The 23,271-nt window shown below is 37.3% G+C and overlaps 1 protein-coding gene across 1 annotated transcript in view; it reads right to left on the bottom strand.

Annotated features, from left to right (window-relative positions):
* The window catches only part of CNTN4 (contactin 4), a 308,099-nt gene that overhangs the window by 168,091 nt on the left and 116,737 nt on the right, over positions 1-23,271 (bottom strand). Inside the window, exons 5-6 of the mRNA XM_034997401.1 lie at positions 16,356-16,553; positions 630-732 (exon numbers count right to left, since the gene is read on the bottom strand). Coding sequence (XP_034853292.1) covers positions 630-732; positions 16,356-16,553 — 301 coding nt within the window. The remainder of the gene's footprint in view (positions 1-629; positions 733-16,355; positions 16,554-23,271) is intronic.

The raw sequence follows: 23,271 nt of genomic DNA on the forward strand, positions 1-23,271 counted from the left end.
TGGGAAAATCTTAACTGATCTGTGTTTCATTTTCTTTAGGCCCTCTGAGAGATACCCTACGGAAATGTTAAGGGGATCTCAAGTAGGCTTATCACTCCACAGACTTAATAATAAAGTTGTGAATAATTTTCAGATATAAGATCTTACGTATCTTTAGCCAGAAGAGAAGGAAATCCAAAGTAGAGAGAAGAGACTGGTCATTTAAAAATAAATTCAAGAAAAGTTTGATGCATCCTCTGTAAACTAGGGCCAGAAGGAAAGTCCATATTTTCCCAAATAGTCAGCTTGAGTGTACCTCAAATGAAGGCCATTGTTTTCCTGTCATTCTGGGTTAGACAGCGTGCACATTACAGGTCACAATAATAGAACAAAGTACTTTTTCAGAATTGCCCATTCTCTTCTCTTTTGTGGCCACATCAATTGTGGCAGCCTAATCCCCCTTGCACCATTACATGTCCCCTCTCCATGGTGAGAGGGCAGAATCAAAGATGCATACATAGAATTACAAAAAGAAAGGCCTGTTTTGCTTTTCAGTCACCTCAGAAACCATCGCTATAAACAGTGCAAATAAAATTCTCTACCTGCCCCAGCTGAAGGGAGGACAAGATGGAAGAGAAACCAGAACTTACTTTCCTAAGGCAAAGCATTCCAGCTTCACTGTTGTTCCTTTGGCAGTCGGCACTGTTTCTGGGAAATGTACTTCTATTTTTGGCTCATATTCACCCATCACCCCTGTGAATAAACAAAGGAACTAAGTCTTTGAGGTTCTTTTAAAATGTACATAAGTGTTTTTCTGTTAATGTAGGATGCTCTCATACATCATTATGTGCACAATTAATTTCTTCGTTTAAAGCTGGTTCTATCTCTAACCAGCCTTGAATTGTGGCTCTTCTCCCAGTTACTGCTAGGGGAAATTTTGTATCACAGTGCCCTACCATCTGCCTAGGATCAAATTCTCCGTGCATACAACTTCACTTATCAAAAAACCTTTTTTTTTTTTTTTTAAGGCAGTCACCAACCAAAAAAGGAGGGGAGAGATAAAGTCCTAATCACCAGGAAAATCAAATAAATTATCTTTTTGAAAACATACTGCAGAAAAATTTTAAATATTCAGAAAAATACTTCCATGGTCTATTATGTCTAGATAAGAAAAAAATCTGAATAATCAATTTGTGAACACAAATTACTTTATCATTCACTTTCAACACCAATCCGAATTAATCATAAATTCGTGCACAGAAGGTAACATCAAATGTCAGTATTATTGTATTCTGAACCAATGTAAAAAGGACAGTAGCAAGCAACTACAGAAAATAATCTTAAAATTATACCCACCTTCCTAACGGCATGTTTACTTTGAAGGTCATATTCTCCCACTTTCCCATATCCTACAAAATGCACAACTGTGGCCATGGTAACACAACCTAACAATCTAAGTCCATACTTTATAACTAAAGACTTATCAATTATTTCTTATCAACACATTCTTGATCCCATCTCCCACTATTCTAATTGATCGAATACATTTATTTCTATTCAATTTCTATTCCTTTTCCATGGTCTCTGATTCAGCTGTGCCAGTATAAAGTTTGGAATTATCTAACTTACTAAGAAATGATAAGATCCTCCATTTCACCTCTCTTTTAGGTTTCCCATAGTTACAGAAAAAAAGACTGAGGGATTCAGAAGAAAAGGTAAAAGCAAGGAACGGATGAGGACAGGTAAAATGACAGAGAGAAATAATTCCACTCATTTTGCAGAGGTGATCCTTTTCATCTGCAGCTTTAATGTTTGGGAAGAATCAAGGGGATTTCCTTAATGTGTAAAAGGAAAAATCAAGACTGTCAGATGGCATAACTGTCTAGCTAGGTTTTCTATGAGGTATGTCATCAACAGTGCAAAGTTGAACGTAAGTGTTTGGTTTTTTCCTTTCCTACAATGACAGGGAAGATTGGATTTGGAAGGGACCCTTGAAATAATTTAGTTGAGCATTTTTAATCTTGGTATCCATGGATGCACACTTTACCACAGACAGGATCTATAGTTAGCAACCTATTCTCAGAAGGACTCTGAATAGGGGCACCTGGGTGATACAGTCGGTTAAGTGCTCGACACTTGGTTTCTGCTCAGGTCGTGATCTCAGGATCAGCCCCTTGTCAGGCTCCCCGCTCAGTGTGCAGCCTGCTAAAGTTTCTCTTTCCTTCTCCCCTTGCCCCTCCCTGCTATGTGAGTGCCTGCACTCTTTCTCTCTAAAATAAATACATCTTAAAAAAAAAAAAAGGACTCAAAACCACTTTCCCCCCCATTATAATCAGTCCTAATCTGTCTTTTCCTTTTGTGAGCAAGGTTGTAATCTCAAAGGGGTCAAGCAGTTTATCTTCAGTTTTACAACAAACTAGTTAGTGTTTCAGGCTGCATCTCTCATCCACGATTCCTCTTTTATTATGGTGTCTCACCACTGCAATGAGTAACACTACAAAACTAGATTCAAATACACGAATTCCATGCTTGCCACAAAAAGATACAAAACCATTCCTTCCTTTTTGGCCGGTCTGAGTTCTCTTGCACTTAAATTTGGGTTTGCCTTTCTTTGAGCCTTTGCCACAAAGTTGGGCCAGTAAAGAAGTGGTGCTTGCTTATGATGGCATTTGCACACAGCTGCTGAACTTGCTAACCAACAGCGTGCGGTTAACTCATCGTCCCATAAAAATCAGTAGTATGACTATGAGTGCAGGAACAACTTAACACCTTTTAGTGCTGTGTGTGTACTCCAAGAGCAGTGCTAATTAAAAAAAGAATTGCTTCGAGAAAAAGAGGTCTTTCGTGCTCCCAGGAAATCAAAACAATCTGCATTGCAGTGTATCCTGTGTGGGAAGGAGAGGAGACAATAATGTTAAAATACAAGGGGCAAGGCTGTTTCAGCAGCCATCGGGTTTTCCCCCTGCCTCCTCTTTCTATAAACATTCATATACACTAGGTTTCTTTAACTCAGCTCTAAAAGATATACCAAGGAGAGTAGATATATCTCACAGGACCTTTTCCAGAGAAACTGAAATATCACTGCAATAAAGAGACGGAGTGGAAGATACCCTGGCCTCTTCTCTCCTCATCCTAAACTCCTACATACCAGGGCTCAGACTCAAAGTCCACGCCTCCAGGATCCTTTTCCTCCTCTGTCTGGCCTGTTCTCTAGTTCACAGTGGCCTTTAAATGACCAGAGAGCAACAAAACTTCTTTGCCTCAGTTCTCATTGTTTCCCCTGATTTCTTTAAAAAAACAAACAAACAAACAAACACACACACACATTTATGGAGCTATAATTTACATACAAAAACCTGACCAATTTTAAGTGCAATTCAAAGATGTTTGGTAAATTGACCAAGTTGTGAAGCCATCACCATCATCTAGTTTTAGAGCATTTCCATCACCCATGATCCTTCCTACCTGCTCATAGTCAATCCTCAGAACCTGTTTCAGCCCCAGGCAATACCTCTAATCTGCTTTCTGTCTCTGAGAATTGCCTTTTCTGGACATTTCATATACATGGAATTAGACACTCTGTGTTCTTTTGCATCTGGACCCTTTCATTTGGCAGAATGTTATCAAGGGCGGCGCCTGGGTGGCTCAGTCGTTAAGCATCTGCCTTCAGCTCAGGTCATGATCCCAGGGTCCTGGGATCGAGCCCTGCATTGGGCTCCCTGTTCGGCGGGAAGCCTGCTTCTCCCTCTCCCACTCCCCCTGCTTGTGTTCCTGCTCTCGTTATCTCTCTCTCTGTCAAATAAATAAAGAAAATATTAAAAAAAAAAGAATGTTATCAAGGTTCATCCATGTTGCAGCATGTATCAGCAGTCTGTTCCTTTTTATTGCTGAATAGCAGTAGTCAACTGTATGGAGATACCACATGTTATTTATTTGTTCCCTGGTCATATTAGCAACAAGGTAACACAAAGTGAGTGGCTTAAAGAAAAAGAAATTTATTCTCTTATAGTTCTGGAGGCTAGAAGTCATAAATGAGGGCCATGACAGGGCTCCACACCCTCTGACACTCTGGGTAGAATCGTTCCTTGCCTCTTGCTGCCTTCTGCTGGTGGCCATCGATCTTTGGTGGTCCTTGCCTTGCAGCTCCATCACTCCAGTTTCTACCTCTGTCATCACACAATATTCTGTGTGTCTTATTGTATTTTTACAAGGACAACAGTCATATTGGATTAAGGACCCACTGTCATCCATAATGAATTCATTGAACTAATTACACCTAAAAGACCCTATTTTCAGATAAGGTCATATTCTGAGGTACTTGGGGGGTTACATCTTCAACATAGCTTTTTGGGGGGACACCATTCAACCCATAATACCAGTTAATGGGCATTTATTTAGGTTGCTTCCTCTTTTGGCTATAAGGAGTAATGCTTCTAAGAACATTTGCATGCAAGTCTTTGTGTGGAAATGTCTTTCATTTCTCATTTCCCCATGATTTTTACATGGATGACTTTTCTCTTGCTACATGTCTCAGCTCAAATGGTGCCCCCTTCAGAGAAGTTTTTTCTGAACACACTATCTAAAATAAGTCCCTATGTTATTCTTTACTAACACCTTATTTCTTCTATGTTAATTATCACAATTCATAATCATCTTGTTTATTCATGAATCTAGTATCTTTCATTTCATCTAGATTGTAAAATGCATGACATCAAGTAATGTGCCTGCCTTTTTCATATGTACCTCTAGCTTCTATCATTGTTTCTTCACTTAGTAGGTAATGAAAAGCTACTGCCATATAAATAACGTCATTTTACACATAAATTCTGGGCCCCTCTCAAACAGCATTACTGTTTTCTATCATCTTTATAGCTATTTATATACATGTTATCTCTTTGTGCTTTCACTTCCTGGAGGAATGGGAATTCTTCTGATTTTTTTCTGTAGCCCTCACAAATCCTAGTTCAGTACCAGGCATATGGAAAAAAAAAAAAAAGTGATCAGTAGGAGTTTGTGGAAGGGAGGAAAAGATGGAGGAATATGGGTCTTATACTATGACACATAGTAGCCATTAAGGCAAACATGTACTTCTTTCCAGGCATGGAAGTCATTTCTAAAGTATCTCATCACGGCTTCTTGTATGAGTACTCATTTATACCAGGTGTTTTTCTAAAATGAGCTCTAGGTTGTTTAGGTGGTCATATGGGTGATTTCTGGGTTGATACATACTGATCTATATTTATAGCTATAGAAATTAAAGTAACAGAGTTAGCAATAATACAGATTGATCTGGATTTATAGCAGTAGTTATAGGACATAAAGATATGGATCAGAGATGGGATGGCATGGTTTTCATGATGTTTAAAGAATTTTCATTATATATAAAGATTGTCATAGTATTAAAGTCATAAAAAATGAAGGAAGCAATTTTCTCCAACTATATTATCAACATTTTGGGGGGGTGGGCACCTGTGAACTGTTTCATTTAATTTGGTTACATCTGGCCGAAGCTGTATTTTTATTTGACTGTTTATTTCATTTTAACTATTTTGGCCTTTACTTTCTACATTAAATTTAAAAAGCTATTGCTGTTTCTATTTTTTATGAAACAAAAGGTCCCTTAAAACGAGTACATTTTTCAAGTCATTCCTCTGACCACCTGTACACTTTTGAACTTAATTGTTCTACAGCTGCTCTGCTGATTTACGGAATGATTCGGCAGAAAGAGGCTACTGATGGAATTGCTCCAGACCCTTTTTCAATCTTCAGACTATTTAAAAGGTGGGAAGATATAAAGGCCTAGCTATGTCCATACAACCAAAGTAAGTAGAAATAACGAGTGCATATCATATAGTCAGAATCAACCAGGATATATAATCTCTGTAATATTCCCTTTCTCTTGCATGATTTCATTCATTCATGATACAATTTGCCTACAGAGACAACCTTTGCTTTCAATTTTAGAGACATTTATACCTACAATTTTAAACATAAAGAAAAATAGAAGTCTCAATTCATTAAAATGCATATCAACGTTTTCCATTCTGGAGTAAGAGACCCACCATAACCATAGTGAAAGTTCAGTACTTGAAATTCTACACATTAGAGTCCTCAGGAGTCAAAGGCTTAGCTATATTTATATTCCAATGGAGTAATTCAGTAAATATTCATGTAACACCAACCATAAGACATGCACTATGCTCAGCAATGGGAGCACAATGTGGACAACACACACCTGATTGTTATCTTTATGACACCTGCAGGCTACTCTTTTTCAGTGCCTTTCATGGTGACATATGTAGGCAATGACTGTTTACTGAATAACTGAAAGAGCTGATTTTCTGTGGAAGACATGGCTAGAAATTCCTTGGTTTTTTTTTCTAAACCAGTGGTTCTCAAACTTAAAATCACCTGAAGGGCGTAAGTTTCTGATTTAGGAAGTTGAGATAGAGCCCAAGAATGTGCATTTCTAACAATTTCCCAGGTGATGTTGAAGGTTCTGGTCCAGAGAGTATACTTTAAGAATTTCTGTAGTAACCATGACATGTTAAGTCAAAGCAAAAAGTACAACACAATAATACTAGACTCTCCTGTGGGCTAGTCATTGGGAGAGTATTAGTAATGGAACCCTATTGGGGACAATGCCCATCAAGAGCCTGGACCCTGGATATGACCTTGTGGCAATGACTGTTCCCCTTTTGAAACCCAAAAAATCATTAAGGCTGATGTCTATAAGAACATAGAATTTAACAAAATAACTGGCAAATTACAGACTATGAAAGAGAAATCAGTCACACACCATAATTGTTTAACTACAATTTGCAGAGTTCTGTGTTGGCAGAAAGAGGCCACTTTGCAGGGTTGAGTGCCATAACATTTTGCCAACACCTGCCTTAGCTGGAATCTGTGCTTGCTAAATTAAACCACAGAAGGGACTTTTACCCACTTCCACAGAGTGGGATTTTCTGCTAGAAAAAATTGCAAAAATCATCTTATGAAAAGTTCCCACATTGACTTTCTTATGGACTAAGTCATAAGATGTGTAGTTCATTAAGCTAAAAATATTTGGAAATACCTCATTAGTCCTATAAATCCCTTTGGCTGAGTTTACACTTTGCTCTTTTAAAAAATACTTGTTTTGCTCTGGGTTGAAGGAGACATTGTGAGGTCTAGGGGACCATCCAAGGAATCCCTTCTACCACTATCCACCCTCCAATAGATGGTTTGAGACCACAACTATCTAAACAATGACTCCCCCAATGCTGTAGAGGAGGAGTAAGGAAGCTGAAGGTTGTACATCATCTCTTAAATTTAGGGTTTTAGGTATCCTCAGAAAACTGTAGTACATCATCTCTTAAATTTAGGTTTTAGGTATCCTCAGAAATCTGTAGGATGTGAAAATAAGCATGTTTTAACTTTAAATCTGAATTCTTTCCTTCCTTCTCAATAATTAAAGTGTAGAGATAACTTGAATTATTCCAGAATGCTATCTCCTATAAAGGTAGAGTGAATGTATCCATGCTTGACTATAACAGTCCTGGTTTACCTGACATGCTGAAGTAATTGGCTAAGTTTCCAGTTTGGGCAGTTAATTATAAGGTCATCTTCTTTAAGGTGAAAGAAAACCAGCTTTCATCTTCCTTTGAGTAAGTACTTTTATGTTCAGCCTACTAAAAACTTCTTCATATTGCCTTGAATAATATACTCTCTCTCTCCGTCTAATTTGTACATGTTGGTCCTACTTCAAGTCTGTGGAGCCACAAAAAACGAGTCTTTTGATGGACAGTCTTCATATATTTAAAGATATTATCATGTTGTCATTTTGACAAAGTTTGATTGTAAAGTGACAGAGAACAAGGATTTTATTTAGGTTTTGTGAGCTATACAGTCTCTGTTAACTCTGCCATTATAGCTGGAAAGCATCCACAGAGAATATGTAAACAAAAGGACATGGCTAGGGTCCAATAAAATTTTATTTACAAAAACAGTGGTGGGCTGTATGGCCCACGAGCCCTTGTTGGCTGACCCGTGGTTAGAGGAAATGAGAAAAACAGCCAAGTTTGAGAGAGCTGATAGAATCGACAAACTATTAGAGCTAACAAGAAATTTCAGCAAGCTTGCCAAATGTAGACTCACACAAAAAAATAGCATTTCTGTACCTCAGCAGTAACTAACTAGAGAATGTGATTAAAAATAAGAAACCATTTGCAATAGCAACAAAAATTATAGAGAATTTAGGAATTAACTAAGAATACCCAACATTTCTATGGAGAAAATGTTAAACTTTTTTTTTTTTTAACAAAAACAGGCCACAGGCTGAACTGGCCTATAGGAGGGAGTCTGCTGATTCCTGCTTTAAACAGATACTGTACCCACTGTCTGGAATTCTTTTCCTTCCTTAACTCTTGATGGAAGATTAGGCTGATCCCCAACACCAGGCCAGATTTCCTCCCATCCAAGGCACGATTATATGCATAATCTCACTGCACCCTTCACTGCTCCTTGTTGGCTCTTATTACAAAAGAAACTTAAATGAACCAGCTTTACTTCTTCACTCTCCCCCAATATGGCCCCACTCCTGCCTTAGGCTGCAGTTAGGTTTCTCAGCTGGAGTATAATTTGTGATACACAGACTTCTGCATTCCTGGTGACAGGTGTCCAACAGGTACTCAATGAATATTTGTTGGTTAAATGCGTAATCAAATGAATGCACCAAGTCATCTCTATTCTAGGCTACACACCCCTACTCCCCTTATTCATTTCAAAATCCCTCTGTCTGTACATGTGTTTTCTGGAACTCAATTCAGTGATTCTAATAAGAATGAAACTTTAGACCCTTCATTAATTTGGAATTCTTTAAGACTACAGGATTCCAGGGAATGGGATCACATCTTTTTATTTCATAGTGTACCACACACAACAGATACTTAACAGATCCTTCCTAACTGACTAGCTAAATGACCATCCAAGACCTTTGGCCCCCTGGACCTGAAATGGAATGACTGTGCTAGAGGTCTAAAGCTGACTGCCAAGTCTCTAAACTTGTCAAGCCTTCAAAATATCCAGAGCCATTAAGACACTATTAAATCAGATTAGCAATGGCAGTTTAGCAAAATATCTCACATCCTCTAGTCATTTAGATATTCTCCTCATAAAACACATTTTACGCCCACAGATCCTCAACTGCGATGTTGTTAGAGAATTAAAAACAAGACATGATTGCTGTAACAAAGCCACACAAAAGCTGAAATTAGAAGTGAGAGTAAAATAAAGCAAAGTGTTTTGCTATAAACTCTAGATCTTAAGTAACATAAAAATATGTCTAAGTGAAGAATGTATTTCTACCCATTGCCAGGCAGAAGTGTCATCCTTGCTAGTCTAAATGCTAGGTCATCAATAAAATGTTGTAGGTCAAGTTTACAATCAAAAAAGATCTTCTTAATGAATGAGTTTTTGATCTGATCCCACAAGGTTAATTAAGTGGCCAAAAAATCAAGCTGCTTTGTTTATGAAGACACACAGTGGTTGTTAATGCTCACTTGAGGTTCTAATCCAGCTTGGGGCAGTATTAAAAAGTTTACTACGAACAGATGACATATCATAATGGAGGATACATTATACTGCATCTATATTATAGGATATCGTACAATATTCTAGTTTTATCCTTTCCATTTTTTAGCCTTTGGTCTTAAATTTGGAACTTTAAGGGGAATGTAGTCTTCTGAGCCACTAATGGTCAACAGAGGCGAAGGCTCACAAATGACCATTTTGGTCAGAAAGAGTGCACGCACCTACTTTTGTGCTAGGACACAAATGTGCTAGCATTGGGAGGAAATCGAGCCAAGGAAGAGCATCTGTTGGTTAGCATCAGATATTACCTGGCCTGTGTGAATATTGGGATTGGAGTAAGGTAGCGTAGAAGAGTTGTGACTAGAATCCTAGAGGATAACTAAATTTAAACTTAGATATGACTTGTTACAAATCACACATTTTAATAGCTAAGAAAACTGAGGACCAAAGAAATGGCATGATTTTTGTCATGTGAATTAGTGGTAGATCTGAGACTGCAGCCCAGATTTCATGACTTCTTTTCTTCTTGACTTTTAGTCCTGTCCCCCTTTCACTGCATCCCAGGTGAGGCTACAGCAAAAAAGGACAAAGCTGGCTGGCACCAATCAGGGACATCCTCAACCCTATGTTCAGCACATCTATTTCTGTCCTCCCTCCTTGCTCTGAAACTGCAGGAAGCTGAGGTTATCAGCTAGTCTCTTATCCACTGGGTTAAAGCTAATTTCAGGTGAGAATGCTAAATGTTTCAGTGCTCACCATGCTCAGCATTTTCATGGCTATATAAAATTAGGCTGAGAAAAATGAGTGAGAACTTAGAAAAATATCTCCAGTTATTTTGGTTATATATGAGAACATAAATTTTAAATAAGTTTACATTTTAATTTCCAAAGACAATATATCTAGTGTATATAAACATATACACATTTATACAACATAACCCACATCTATGTTTATAAATGTATATCCAAGAGAAGGGGAGAAAGAGAGAGAGAGAGATTTTGAAACACAGAGAGGATAAATACCATCCCCCCCTGTTCCTTAGTATTTCTTGTAATTAGAGTTCTAACTGGGGATAATATTCAAAAACATTTAACATCCACTATACAAAACATGGACCCATCAGACAGACACTGGCTGTAAACTACTTAAAATTTGTCTTGGTTCTAATAAGCAAGACGAAGAACTGCCAAACTAATCCCCAGCCAGCCTCAGGGAAAACAGAGAAAAAAGGCAAAGGTCATATAATAACTCCTGTTCAGTTATATACCTGTGTATGTAATGTACATAAACATCCTCATGGACATGACCTCATTTTCCCAAGATTGTACTAATCTCTGCTAATTCTTCTCTTCGTTAGCCATTTTAGAGGAAGTCAGGGATAGTGATTAAAGACAGAAGAAATAGCCATTATAACTATCACCTAAATCTATGATTTCTCTTGTACTTAATGCTCTATATGTAATCTATTACCTCTGTTTATAGAAATTTAGGGACAATTCTTTGAAATCTGTGTAAGAAGCTCATAATAGAGCAAACTCATCATCATTAATAACCAGCAGTTGGCTAATATTGATCCAGAGACTACTTTAGTACCTGTCATAAAAATAATTATGATATACTTTTCTCAATTAAGTCTTTTTTCTTCATGGTACCTAAGCAACAGGTGCACTTTCCCACATAACAAGTTATATTATTTTTCCAAAGCAGATTTCAAAATACCTAGATAAACTCTGATATAAAATTCTCTCACATTTGCCTAATAACTCAGTTTTATACTTCCTACTCACTACATAGCAACACACAGTTATTTAGGAGAACTACCAATACAAAAAAATTTAAAAATCATAGCAGAAAAGAAACAAGGCAGATCTGTTAATCTACAGCCCCACACAGCGTTGATGAAACTCAGTTAAGTAGCATGGAGACGGAGCACTGGGAATTTGACCCTGAGGCTTCCTCACCTTACTCCCCTGCCCTTCAATTCTCTTCTTTCCCAAAGAATAAAGATACAAAGTTGGATAATCTCTAAGGCGTTGTAGGGCCAACCATCTGGAAATAACCCTTTTACAAAATGTTTTCCTAAAAACTCAAAATATCTCTAATCATTGTAGAAAAAATGAGAAAATACAACAAAGCAAATAGGAAAAAAAAAGAATTGAACATTTTACCACTGAAAGTTAAACACTTCAAAGTTTAACACTGTGAGCATTTTGGAGAGTAGTATTTCCAGCTTTCTCTGTCATCATCCACATACACTTCACAAAACAAGGATAATACTATCTATTGACTATGTAATCTTTTTTTTTTTAAATATAATTTGTTGAGTATATCTAGGTAAGGAGGTTACTGGTGTTGCATTTTATTTTGTCACTGATCAAAGCACTCTATTTGTAATTTAACCCAGAAGATAAGCCTCTGAGCTAGGTTCCATCATCCTCACTTGACTGATGAGAAAACAGAATGAAATGAGGTTAAACTGACGTCCGAAGTCAGACAGCTAGTAAGTGGTACAACCGAATTCCACCCTGGGGACCTGGTTCCAGAGCCCTCAGGGCTTACCTCAAACCATCCTGCCCCACATTTCAGTAACGATCTGAGCCACAGGAAGGGGTAAGCATGTGAAGAGTGTGGGGGTGGGAAGGGAACATAAACAGCAAAGTCTTGCTGAACTGTGGTGAGCTGGGGGCAAGGGGTCAATAGGGTCAGTGGGATAAACATGGGACACATCACATTTGATGTCTATCAGGACTTGAGTCAACCTTCACTGTTCACTCTCTATGACTCACTGTAACCTTTCAGGCTGGAAACAATGAATCACAGTCCGGAACTGCTTAGCTGGAACTTCAAGGGAATAAGCTGAATATTGAGGACATCCAGTTCTTTAAACTACATCTGCACTTTGCAGGGAAAATGACCAGCCATGGTAATTAGTTCACTTCAGGCAATAGACTCTGTTGCCTTGCTTATTCACATTTTGGAGGCAGAAGGAGGATGCAAAATTTTGAGAGAGCTTCAATTAACAAAATGATTGTACAAATTCTATACAACCTAGTATTTATCAGTTTAATATATTGTCGCTAAATACAAGATAATGCAGAATGATAATTTATTGATTTTATTTTCATAGAATAGACTTTAACAAGAATGTCATCTTTATTTTGCAATCTCTTCTTGATTTCTCTTTCCCCTTTTCTCTTATTTCCAGACAAGAGCCAATTAAATAACCTATTTTGTCCTTAGTAATATAGTTCAAGTATCCATTTTATATACTCCAGCCTAAATGGGAAAGATATATTATGAATTTTCACCATGCAACTCTCATGGAAATTAAGAATGAATGGGCATTAATTGCTGAAGAATGAGATCCTTATTCTGCTAATTTTGTGATAAAATATTCTAGTAAAAAACATTTCTCATCTTGATGAAGATATAGTAGACAAGTCAAGCTCTATCTAAAAGCTAAGCAAAAGACAAAGTTGCTGGCAACTTAAGGTGTCCGTGATGATTCTGGAGTTCTTGTGTTCCTGAATTTTTGTTCCTTCTAGCAACTCTGTGCAATGTGTCTCCTGGGCTGTGTCTTAGCGCTTCATCAATATTTCATTACATTTGTGATTTGACACACCTGAATGGATAATAACACCACTGAACAGATATTTTGGCATAAGTGCATTATAAGCAGAGGTCACAGGGATTTATTTTTAAATAATTCTGTACACAATGCCAGTGGAGCCCATCTTTTGAAAAAGGTTCTTCATCCTTAGGTCTGGAGAGATAGCATCAATAGCTTTTGGAAAAAAACAAAAAACAAAAAATGGTCCTTTGCCTACTTTTCTCTTTAAACTGATAAAATTAAAAAAAAATAAACTGATAAAATTTTCAGTTTTATTTAATATAATTCAGCTTATTCCAACATATTAATTTAACACATGTCATCTTGCAAGCACTGTGCTCCCTAGAACAAAGCTGGATGAACTGATGATCTGTGCTTGATCATAATTTCAGCAAGGTGGGGGAAGAAGGCAAGCTGATAAGCATGTGAGTATATCCGATGAGTATTATGATAGAGAGATGGGACAAGAAGCACAAAACAAATAATTTTTTCTGTTGCCAAGAGAGAAGTCATGCTTTTGGCTTTACAAATAATGACTAAAATAATACTTTGGATTTTCCCTTATAAACCTGCTCAGTAAAACCATTTCAGTAAATGGCATTCCCACAAACCCAGTTGTGACACCAGAAACCTATGTGTCATCCCTGACATTCTCTTCCAACGCCTCCCACATCCAGTGCCTCAGCCAGTCCTGGCAGCTTTATCTGCAGACTGTATCCTCAATCCATCCACTTCTCTATTATCCGCTGCTACTCCCTAGTTCAAGTTGCGATCCGTTTCCCAACTGAATTATTGCAACAGTCTTTCAGGTGGACAGCCAGTGTCCACCCTCACTTGTTTGAAGTCCATTTTGCACAGTAGCTAAGCCAACTTTTTAAAAAAACATACATCACTCTCTTGAATAAAATCCTCTTAGGGCTTCTCGTTGCACTGGAGATAAAATCCGGTCTCTTCTCCCTGTTCAACATGATCTGGCTGCTGATTCCTTTCCAACCTCAACTCAAAACACCCTCACCCTGCTCATTGTGCTCCAATCATGCTCACATGCTCTTTTCTTCCTGAGCATGCCAACTGTTTTTTTGTTTTTGTTTATGTTTGTTTTTACCAGTGTTCTCCTGGAGAATATAAGTGCAATGTGACAGGTCCCTATCGTTCTTGTCCACCGGCATCAGAGTAGTGTCTGTCACATAGTAAGTATGAAATAAATACATGTGAAATGCAGGAATAAATAAAGGAATGATTGAAATCTACATTATCTGCTAAAAAATTGCATAGTATGGTGCATGTTGTAAGGATGCTCAGACCCTCCTTGCACAGCTGGTTTGTCCGCAAATGTCCTGTTCTGGGAGGTTCAGATTCACAGCCCCACGTGGGTACAAAGTCCCTTCAGTACAGGAGGGAAGGGGGACATAGTTGGAGAGAAATCTGAGTTCCAGGCTTGAATTTGCCAACTTGTCAAGTTTTTCTTGTATAAATTCAGATAAGAGGTGGCATCGTGTAATGAAATGAAATGTAGTGAGTGAGGAGTTAAGATACTAGACTCTGGAATCAAAAGGACATGGGAGCCAAGTGTGAATCTTGGAGCCATTAGTTTTTAGCTAGCTGTGTGGCTTTGGGATTTGTTATTTAACATGTCTGAGCCCCAGTTCATTCATCTATACAAAATACAAGAGGATATTCCTCATACAATTGCTTGAGGTTTGAATGAAATAATTCTGGTGAAATTCTGAGCCCCCAGCAAACAGCAAGCTCCTAGTAAATGCTTGTTATCAATGTTCTTGTCTGACAGTTTCCTCACCTGTGTAATGAGTCTAGTAATTCCTGCTCATAATGGAAGGTTCCAATGTGCACTTGATGGGAAAGAAATTTATAAAGAACAGAAACATGTAACCCATGACACTTAAATCATGTCAGCCATTCTTAAAAGACTTAATTATGCCTTTGTTTTCTTTTACTCAATAAATATTTATTAAGAAGCATCTATGTTCCAGTCATTGCTTTAAGTGCTGGAGATATACTAGTGATCAAGGCACTGCATGTGTTTCTAAACAGCAAGTTTACAGTTAGGGAGACAGGTTTCACACTGGTAACTGTGATACAGAATGAAGAGTTCTTGGGGGATAGTAATAGGCTTTATTGGACTTTATAGAGAAGGCATCTGATGCAGAATAGTGGAGAGGGGGGTCAGGCAGAGATGACTTCCTGGAGAAAGTGATATACTTGAAGAAAAGGAAGGGACCAGTATAAGTCAGTCAAATGAAAGGCTGAGACTCAGAGAAGGAAAAGCATTTCAAGAAGACGGAAGAGAATACATATAAATACTCAGAGTGGGGAAAAGGTATAGTGGTACTAGATTTTGGTATACAACTCAGTAGGATTATCTTTGAAAAGCACATGGTGAATTACCATACACTGTTATGTCATCTATCTTAGATAATTAAGGTGAAATTCATATATTTTCTTGAAATATTTTTTTACAAAATTGTTGGAAATTAAAACTTATTTCTCAAGTAAGCATTGATATTCCTGTGTTTCACTGTGGTGTGAACTAGGTCATTAGTATCATTAATCCAGAAGTTATTTGAATAATTTAAAACTTCTTTCTGGACACTGAATACTAAATTCCATAGAATTGATTAATGAACCAGGTGTTCAACCTTCCACTTCATTCTGACTGTGTACACATTTTTTTTTTTTTAATTTTTTAAAGATTTTATTTATTTGACAGAGAGAGACAGAGCGAGAGAGGGAACACAAGCAAGGGGAGCGGGAGAGGAAGAAACAGGCTTCCCGCGGAGCAGGAAGCCCGATGCGGGGCTCGATCCCAGGACCCTGGGATCATGACCTGAGCCGAAGGCAGATGCTTAATGACTGAGCCACCCAGGCGCCCCCTGTGTACACATTTTAAGTGAAAAAGAACAAGAAATATATTCCTTTGTTATTTATACTTACCTAAATCCACATTCCATTCCTGTTGAGATTAGCAATTAAACTTCTAATTAGTTTTCCAAAATGGATTCATGGGTTTATTTCTTACACAAATGGAGAAAATACAGGTACCAAATGTAAAAAGTACTAAACTTTTCTTACATTTAATTTAGACTATCAGGGTTTGTGTGACAATAATGTAACAATTTTTCATATGCAATACGGGACCACAAAAAACAGAACTAACAAAATCCCTTAGGAAACTCACCATCATTTCTCAGTATTAGTGGTGTGGGTGGCCCCAGGACCTTGTGATTTGTCACTGTATTTGTAACCACGCAGGTATAATTCCCAACATCAGACTTTTCTACTTTGGCAATATATAGATTCCCAGTCTCTTGAGAAACGAAGCGGCGGTTATCCTGATAGGAAGGGTATTCATTGAAGATCCAGGCATAGCTCAGCTCTGAAAGCAAAGGAATCACCATTACAAATATGTCTTCTGGCATTGGAACGCTACTGTATTCATGAAAGAATTGGTCAAGTTAGAAATTCATACTGTTGCCCAATGATCCTTTTTCAGCCTGCTATTAAATATAAATAGGAAGTAATCATAATCTCTTAAGCATTTTACCAGTACTCCTACTGTCAGTCAAGAAGATTTTTATTTCAAGAGAACTAAAAGGTACACTGATAGTTGATTAAAAGAAGTCCAACCTCTTTAAGTCAAGGGAATAAGCATTTATAGTTTACTAAGCATGTGCCAAGCACTATGCAATACTTACTGAGCTAATGCTCAAATTACAGACCCAGAGAGTCTATAATTTTGATATAGTAAGGCTGGAAGCCCCCTGAAAAACTATTTAGATCACTTCTTTCATTTTATAGATAATAATCATTATAGTGCATCACAGTGCCACATACTTGCATAGTACTTTGTGGTTTTCAATGCATTTTACAGTTTTCCATTAACTGAGAAACTTTGGCACAGAGCAACAAAGTAACTAATTCAAACTCTTAGCCCTACTGAGGGACAGAATAATTCCCGAGTCTCAATTTATTCTTCTCCCAAAGCCTCTCACTATCAATGCTAATTCTGACTCTTCTTACTTGTGAGGTTGAACTATTTTTTCCATTATTTGAGTGAGATGGTGGTTTAATATCGCAGCAAATACTTGCTAAACACACACTGACTGACTGGTTGACTGGTCCCAAATGTAAATGTGTATTTAAAAACATTGGCTGAAAAATTCATCAAAAGGAATGAGATCTTGCCATTTGCAACGGGGACGTGGATGGAACTGGAGGGTATTATGTTGAGCGAAATAAGTCAAACAGAGAAAGACATGTATCATATGACCTCACTGATATGAGGAATTCTTAATCGCAGGAAACAAACTGAGGGTTGCTGGAGTGGTGGGGGGGTGGGAGGGAGGGGGTGACTGGGTAATAGACACTGGGGAGGGTATGTGCTCTGGTAAGCGCTGTGAATTGTGCAAGACTGTTGAATCTCAGATCTGTACCTCTGAAACAAATAATGCAATATATGTTAAGGAAAAAAAAGAAGAAGAAGGTAGCGGGAGGGGAAGAATGAAGCGGGGGAAATCGGAGGGGTAGACGAACCATGAGAGACGATGGACTCTGAGAAACAAACTGAGGGTTCTAGAGGGGAGGGGGATGGGAAGATGGGTTAGCCTGGTGATGGATATTGAGGAGGGCACATTCTGCATGGAGCACTGGGTGTTATGCACAAACAATGAATCATGGAACACTACATCTAAAACTAATGATGTAATGTATGGGGATTAACATAACAATAAAAAACTAAAAAATAAATAAAAAAATAAAAACATTGGCTGAAAAATTTACCATGTTCATAAGAGAGTATGAAATAGCAGTCTAAGAACAACTTTTTCGCAAATACTTATTCATCCCAGGGTGCCAGTGGGACAAGTGCGAGTGGCAGCCATACCCGAACAAGTATGTTTCCAAGTTCTAATTTTTCTGAAGAATTAGGTAAATGCTTTGTGAATGAACATGGGATCCCATGCTTTCAATTTCAGAGAAGAGTCCTAAACACAGTGAGCTTAAATGTTTTGCTGCAGTGAACTACGATGCCCCAAGGAAATCAAACTTCTTCAGCTCCAGGCATTCCATGATTCCTCTCTTTAAATTGTGACCTCCAGATTTGTCCAAAGCTGGAGAAGTGATAGACTAGCCACTGGCACTGATTAGTTAATGTGCCCCATTTTATCTTCAAAATTTACTTTGGTGGACGAGGGGGAGCAACTAGATGAAAAAGAAGACTCTTGTTTCAGAACCAGTTAGCTGAATTCTTACACGTCTCTCTTTAATAGAATCCTGGGCAAAAGTTCAAATGTATGCAATGTCCTTGGAAAATGGCATAAAGACATCAGCTTTTTATTGAGAACACTAATTGTTGTAAAAGGCACTTTTGTTGTTTAATACTTAGATGAGTCCTAAGTGTAATTGACCTCAATAACCAAACGTGCAACAGGAAACATATTCTGCCTTAATAATCCACTGTTTACATACATAGGAGGGGTCATGCAGATTGTTTTCCCTTTATCCCTGGATTATAGCATTTCCACATGTATTATTTTAGAGAGATATAATTATGTTTATATGAGAATAGTTAATCATTTTATTTATACATGTGCCTGTAATTACAAGTAACCCCATGCTGATGTCAAGAGGATACTCAGTATAAATAAGCACGTGCTTCCCAGCAAGCTAGTCACTTCCTCAAGAAACTAAAATCTGGGGGAGGAAAGCCCCTATAACAGGTTGTGGGGAAGTTCGATTGGCATGGTAGTTTTTCCGTAAAAAAAGAGGAGATTTTAACAAACAACAGGGCAAACAGCACAGTACAGTGTACTATTTACTCAATATGGTGTGTGAGTTTTGGGCAAAGCAAGTAATCTCTGAGCATCTCAATTTTCTCATATGAACAATGAGGAGAACACTGCCTATCCCCTAGTTAGCTATAGGAGAGTTTTAAGTATAAATTAGCATCTCCAAAATCACAAGGTAGAAGCTAGAAAGTAATTTACCAGCACAATATTAATCAACCCACACCTCTCCAAGGAGAGTTGTAATCAAATACATGAAAATGTATTTTCTTTTTCTAAAGACATTTTTCAAGATTGTTGCTAGTGGCCAGTGATAGCAACCTCTGAATCCTATGGGACAAGGCATCTAGAAAGTTGTATGGACCATGGATAACAGAAAAAAAAAAAGACATCTACTTTGTTATTTTTCTAATTGGAGTTAAAAAAAAAGACCAAAATTCAAACCCGTATTACATAAGTGAAACCATTTAAACATTCTCACTTTCAACTTTTAACCCACCAAGTGGAGATAATAATAAATGTGATGCAGGTATGTAGTGAGGATTCTGTTTTTAAAATTTAATTTTATTTAAATTCAATTAATTAACATATAGTGTATTATTAGTTTCAGAGGTAGTTCAGTGATTCATCAGTCTTATATAATATCCAGTGCTCATTACATCATGTGCCCTCCTTAATGCCCATCACCCAGGTACCCCATCCCCCCACCCACTTCCCTTCCAGCAACCCTGTTTATTTCCTATAGTTAAGAGTCTCCATAGTGAGGACTCTCTTATGTGAAAGCACACTGAATCATTATAAGTCAATCATTTTAAAAGTAAAAGTAAAAAAACATACCCAATTAACATGCTGTTTGGCTATTTAAAAATAAGTTAATTATTTTGGTTACACTGCTTTTGTGACATAAGTGACTTAGTGCTTTAGCAAAAGATACAAACAACCTTAAGCATACACTGCAGCATTTCCTAAACTGTGGTCTTTGGAATATTAATTTTTTTGTTAAAGAAGTTTGTCTCCCTCCCACCTATCTCAAATTTAAAAGGGTTACATGATCAAATGACTTTGAGAAGCCCTAGATTAAACAAAGTGTAACAGATTTTTAAATTTATCCTTTCAGGACTTGCAAGAGATTTTTAACATCCCAAGATTCCTCAAATTCTTTAGAATTTTATGTTTTAAGCACACAAACTTACTTGATTATAAAATCTTCCCCCTCCCCACAATCCCCTCTACACACAGAATTTTTCTAAAACATCTATTAATAGGTCACAAAACCTAGGTTGGGAAACCCTGGACAAATGGCAATGACTTCCATTCCAGAAACATTAAGTATAATATGAAGATTATCAACTCTATTGCTTCAGTGTGGGGAGGATCATTAAGTGACTGTAAACAATAGAAAGCAACAAAATGCTTCCCAAAAAGCTTCCCAAATATATAATAATAACATTATAACCATTTTCCATGGTGTAGAAAAAGAAACAAGCCACAACTGCCAAAAACAGTCTCAAATGGATTATGCTAAGGATCATAACTAATATCAGTTGAATATGTGAACTTTGTAAATACTGTTGAATCCTAAAGTGCAAAGGTCATTCAAAAAGTCTTGACTGGTACACTGGTGAGATCATATTGAGCTAAACGCTGAGTCCCCTAAAAGGGGGACATCTCTATAAAAGATACAATTTATTTTTCTGCATAGCAAATGTCACTACCTATAAATACCGTATTTTTATTTGTCCAGGACAATGAGGAAGGAGCATGAGAAAGATAATGTAATGGAAATGGAGACATCAATGCAGGTAAAATGGGTAGTAAAGCTAAAAATTATCCAATAGATCACTCGTCCTTTATTTTAAAGATATGACAAATCTGAAGCCTAGAAAGGATAAGGTTGGAGAGTCAAAAAAGTGGCAAAGTAGACTACAGATGGTCCCAACTTTTGATGTTTTACCTTTATGATGGTATGAAAGTATGCATTCAGGAAAAATTATACTTCAAAATGTGAATTTGGATCTTTTCCTGGGCTGGCGAGATTCCGTTTAAGGTAGGCTAGACTGAGTGACGATGGCTGGTGGGTTAGGTGCATGAAACTCACTGTCTACTTACGATGGATTAACTGGGATGTGACCTCATCCTAAGTCAAGGAAGATCTCTATGTAATAGTCCTTCTAGCTATACTTCCATTCCAGTGCTCCCTCCAGGAAGCAAATAAGAGCTCTTAAAATGTGAAAGAAAGGAGCCAGTATTGTTTTATTACTCAACAGATAGTCTAGTTTTCCCCTTAGAACCAAAGTCTATTTTTATCAGAGCAAAGGATTAATCCACTGGGTTACATGAAATGCTGTCAATAGTCTGAAACATAGAGCCAAGTAAATAAAACAAAATAAATTCTCATGTGCTGCAATGAGCAAGAACGTATCCCACTCAGTTTGATTTCCTTAGGGACTTCCATGCAATATTTATTCTTATTCAAACTTGACAGATTTCTTTTGATAAGTTTTCACACACTAATTGCTCTGGAAGTGACAGACAGTTCCTGTCCCATTGGCAATTTGTAACAACTCAGTAAACAGATACTTGGAATACAATATTTAATAGATTGTGAAGCTTCTGATGCTCAACTGAAAAATACTGAGACTAGTTCTAATGTGATACTTGTTAAGGAAGAAGGACCTAGTAATGGTTTTCTGACTTGTAGCATCCAAATCTGTAGGAAATTAACTACAAAACTTCACTCTTACTTGGTTCTTTTTTCCGTATCTTTGGGCCAAGAGCAAAGAATGGCAGGTTTTTAGTTTTCAAATAAGACATCAATCAAACAATTTTCAAATTTAAGTATTCATTGAGCAAATTCACCCTGTGATCAGAGTCCTTTGGATGGATGCTCTTAACGTGTTCCTGTTGCTAATCTCTTTCTAGAGTTATGTTATGCTTCATGACATTCTGAGTCCTGTCCCAGGGGTAGACAAATGTCAGTTTTCAAAGATGCCTTTCTTAATCCTCAAAGTTTCAAATGTGAAAGGAACCTTAGTTTGACCCTGTCAATTTTACAGAGGAGGAAACTTAAATCTGGAGAAACTACATGCGTGGATCACAATCACACATTTGGTAAGTGGGTAGTCACAGTATTCAGAAGAGCTGATTCTGTTAGGAACCCATATGTTCCCCTATGAATTTATTTTGGAGCTAGAAAATATCAATTTTCCTTATCTGTAAATTTCTTCATCTGTAAGTGAGGGAGTACAACTAGATGATCTCTAAGTATCTTTCAGCATTAAAATTCCACAATTCTCTATCTATAACATCAAGTCCAACATCCTAATTTGACAAATGAGGAAAGTAGGATCCAAAGATACCCAGTAACTTGCTAAGAATCACTTATTGACAAAATCAGAACTAGAACTTTTTTTAATTAAAAAAAAAATTTTAAGTAGTCTCTACCCCCAATGTGGGGTTCAAACTCACAACCCTGAGACCAAGAATCACACATTCCACCAACTGAGCCAGCCAGGCACCCCCAGAACTAGAACTTTACACACACACACACACACACACACAAACACCACACTACAGTTATTTGTATTAAGCTCTGTTGTGTTGTGTAGAAGAAAAATAGTAGAATTAAGTCAGGATATCTGAATTCTAGTCCTTATGTTGTAACCAATTTTTACTTTGATAAATTATTTTTTTTATTTTGAGACATGAGAGTCTCCTTATTTTTAAATAATTTTATCAATACCTATTCTACTTTTTGTACAGTGTTATGAAGTAGAATTTAAACTGAGATAGGATTCTAAGCAGGTAAATGTGAAAAGTGTACCTTAAGTGATTCTGTAGATAAAATGGGTTAGATGAGTACATTCACTGGTTTGCTTTTTGGCCAAATATTTACTAAACACCAGCCTTGCACAAAAGCACTGAGCTGAGCTCAGCAATGGGAGTGACCACAGGGATTAGAACCTGTTGGGAGTTTGCCTGGGCAAAGGGAGAGAAGGCATAACCCAGTTCAAAGATCCCTGGATTTGTTGTCAAAATACATGGATTGAGTCTTGGCTTTAGTGCTTATCAGCTAGAAAGTAATTTCTATTCCTTAGTTTTCTTATCTGAAAAATAGGAATAATAAAAAGAATACTTGCCCTGCCCTGTCACACTGAACATCAAACATGTTGATGTCAACTTTTATGACTATGTTTTTGTTTTTTATTTTTTGGGTTTTTTTTTTTTTTTTGCTTATAAACGGATTGGTAAGTATTTTGTCTTTCTATGAACTTAGGGAAAGGGAGATGTGATAAATTGTGAGAAATCTAA

This window comes from Mirounga leonina, unplaced genomic scaffold (genome assembly GCF_011800145.1).
Source record: "Mirounga leonina isolate KUSES-001 unplaced genomic scaffold, KU_Mleo_1.0 Mir_94, whole genome shotgun sequence".
Lineage (NCBI taxonomy): Eukaryota > Metazoa > Chordata > Mammalia > Carnivora > Phocidae > Mirounga > Mirounga leonina.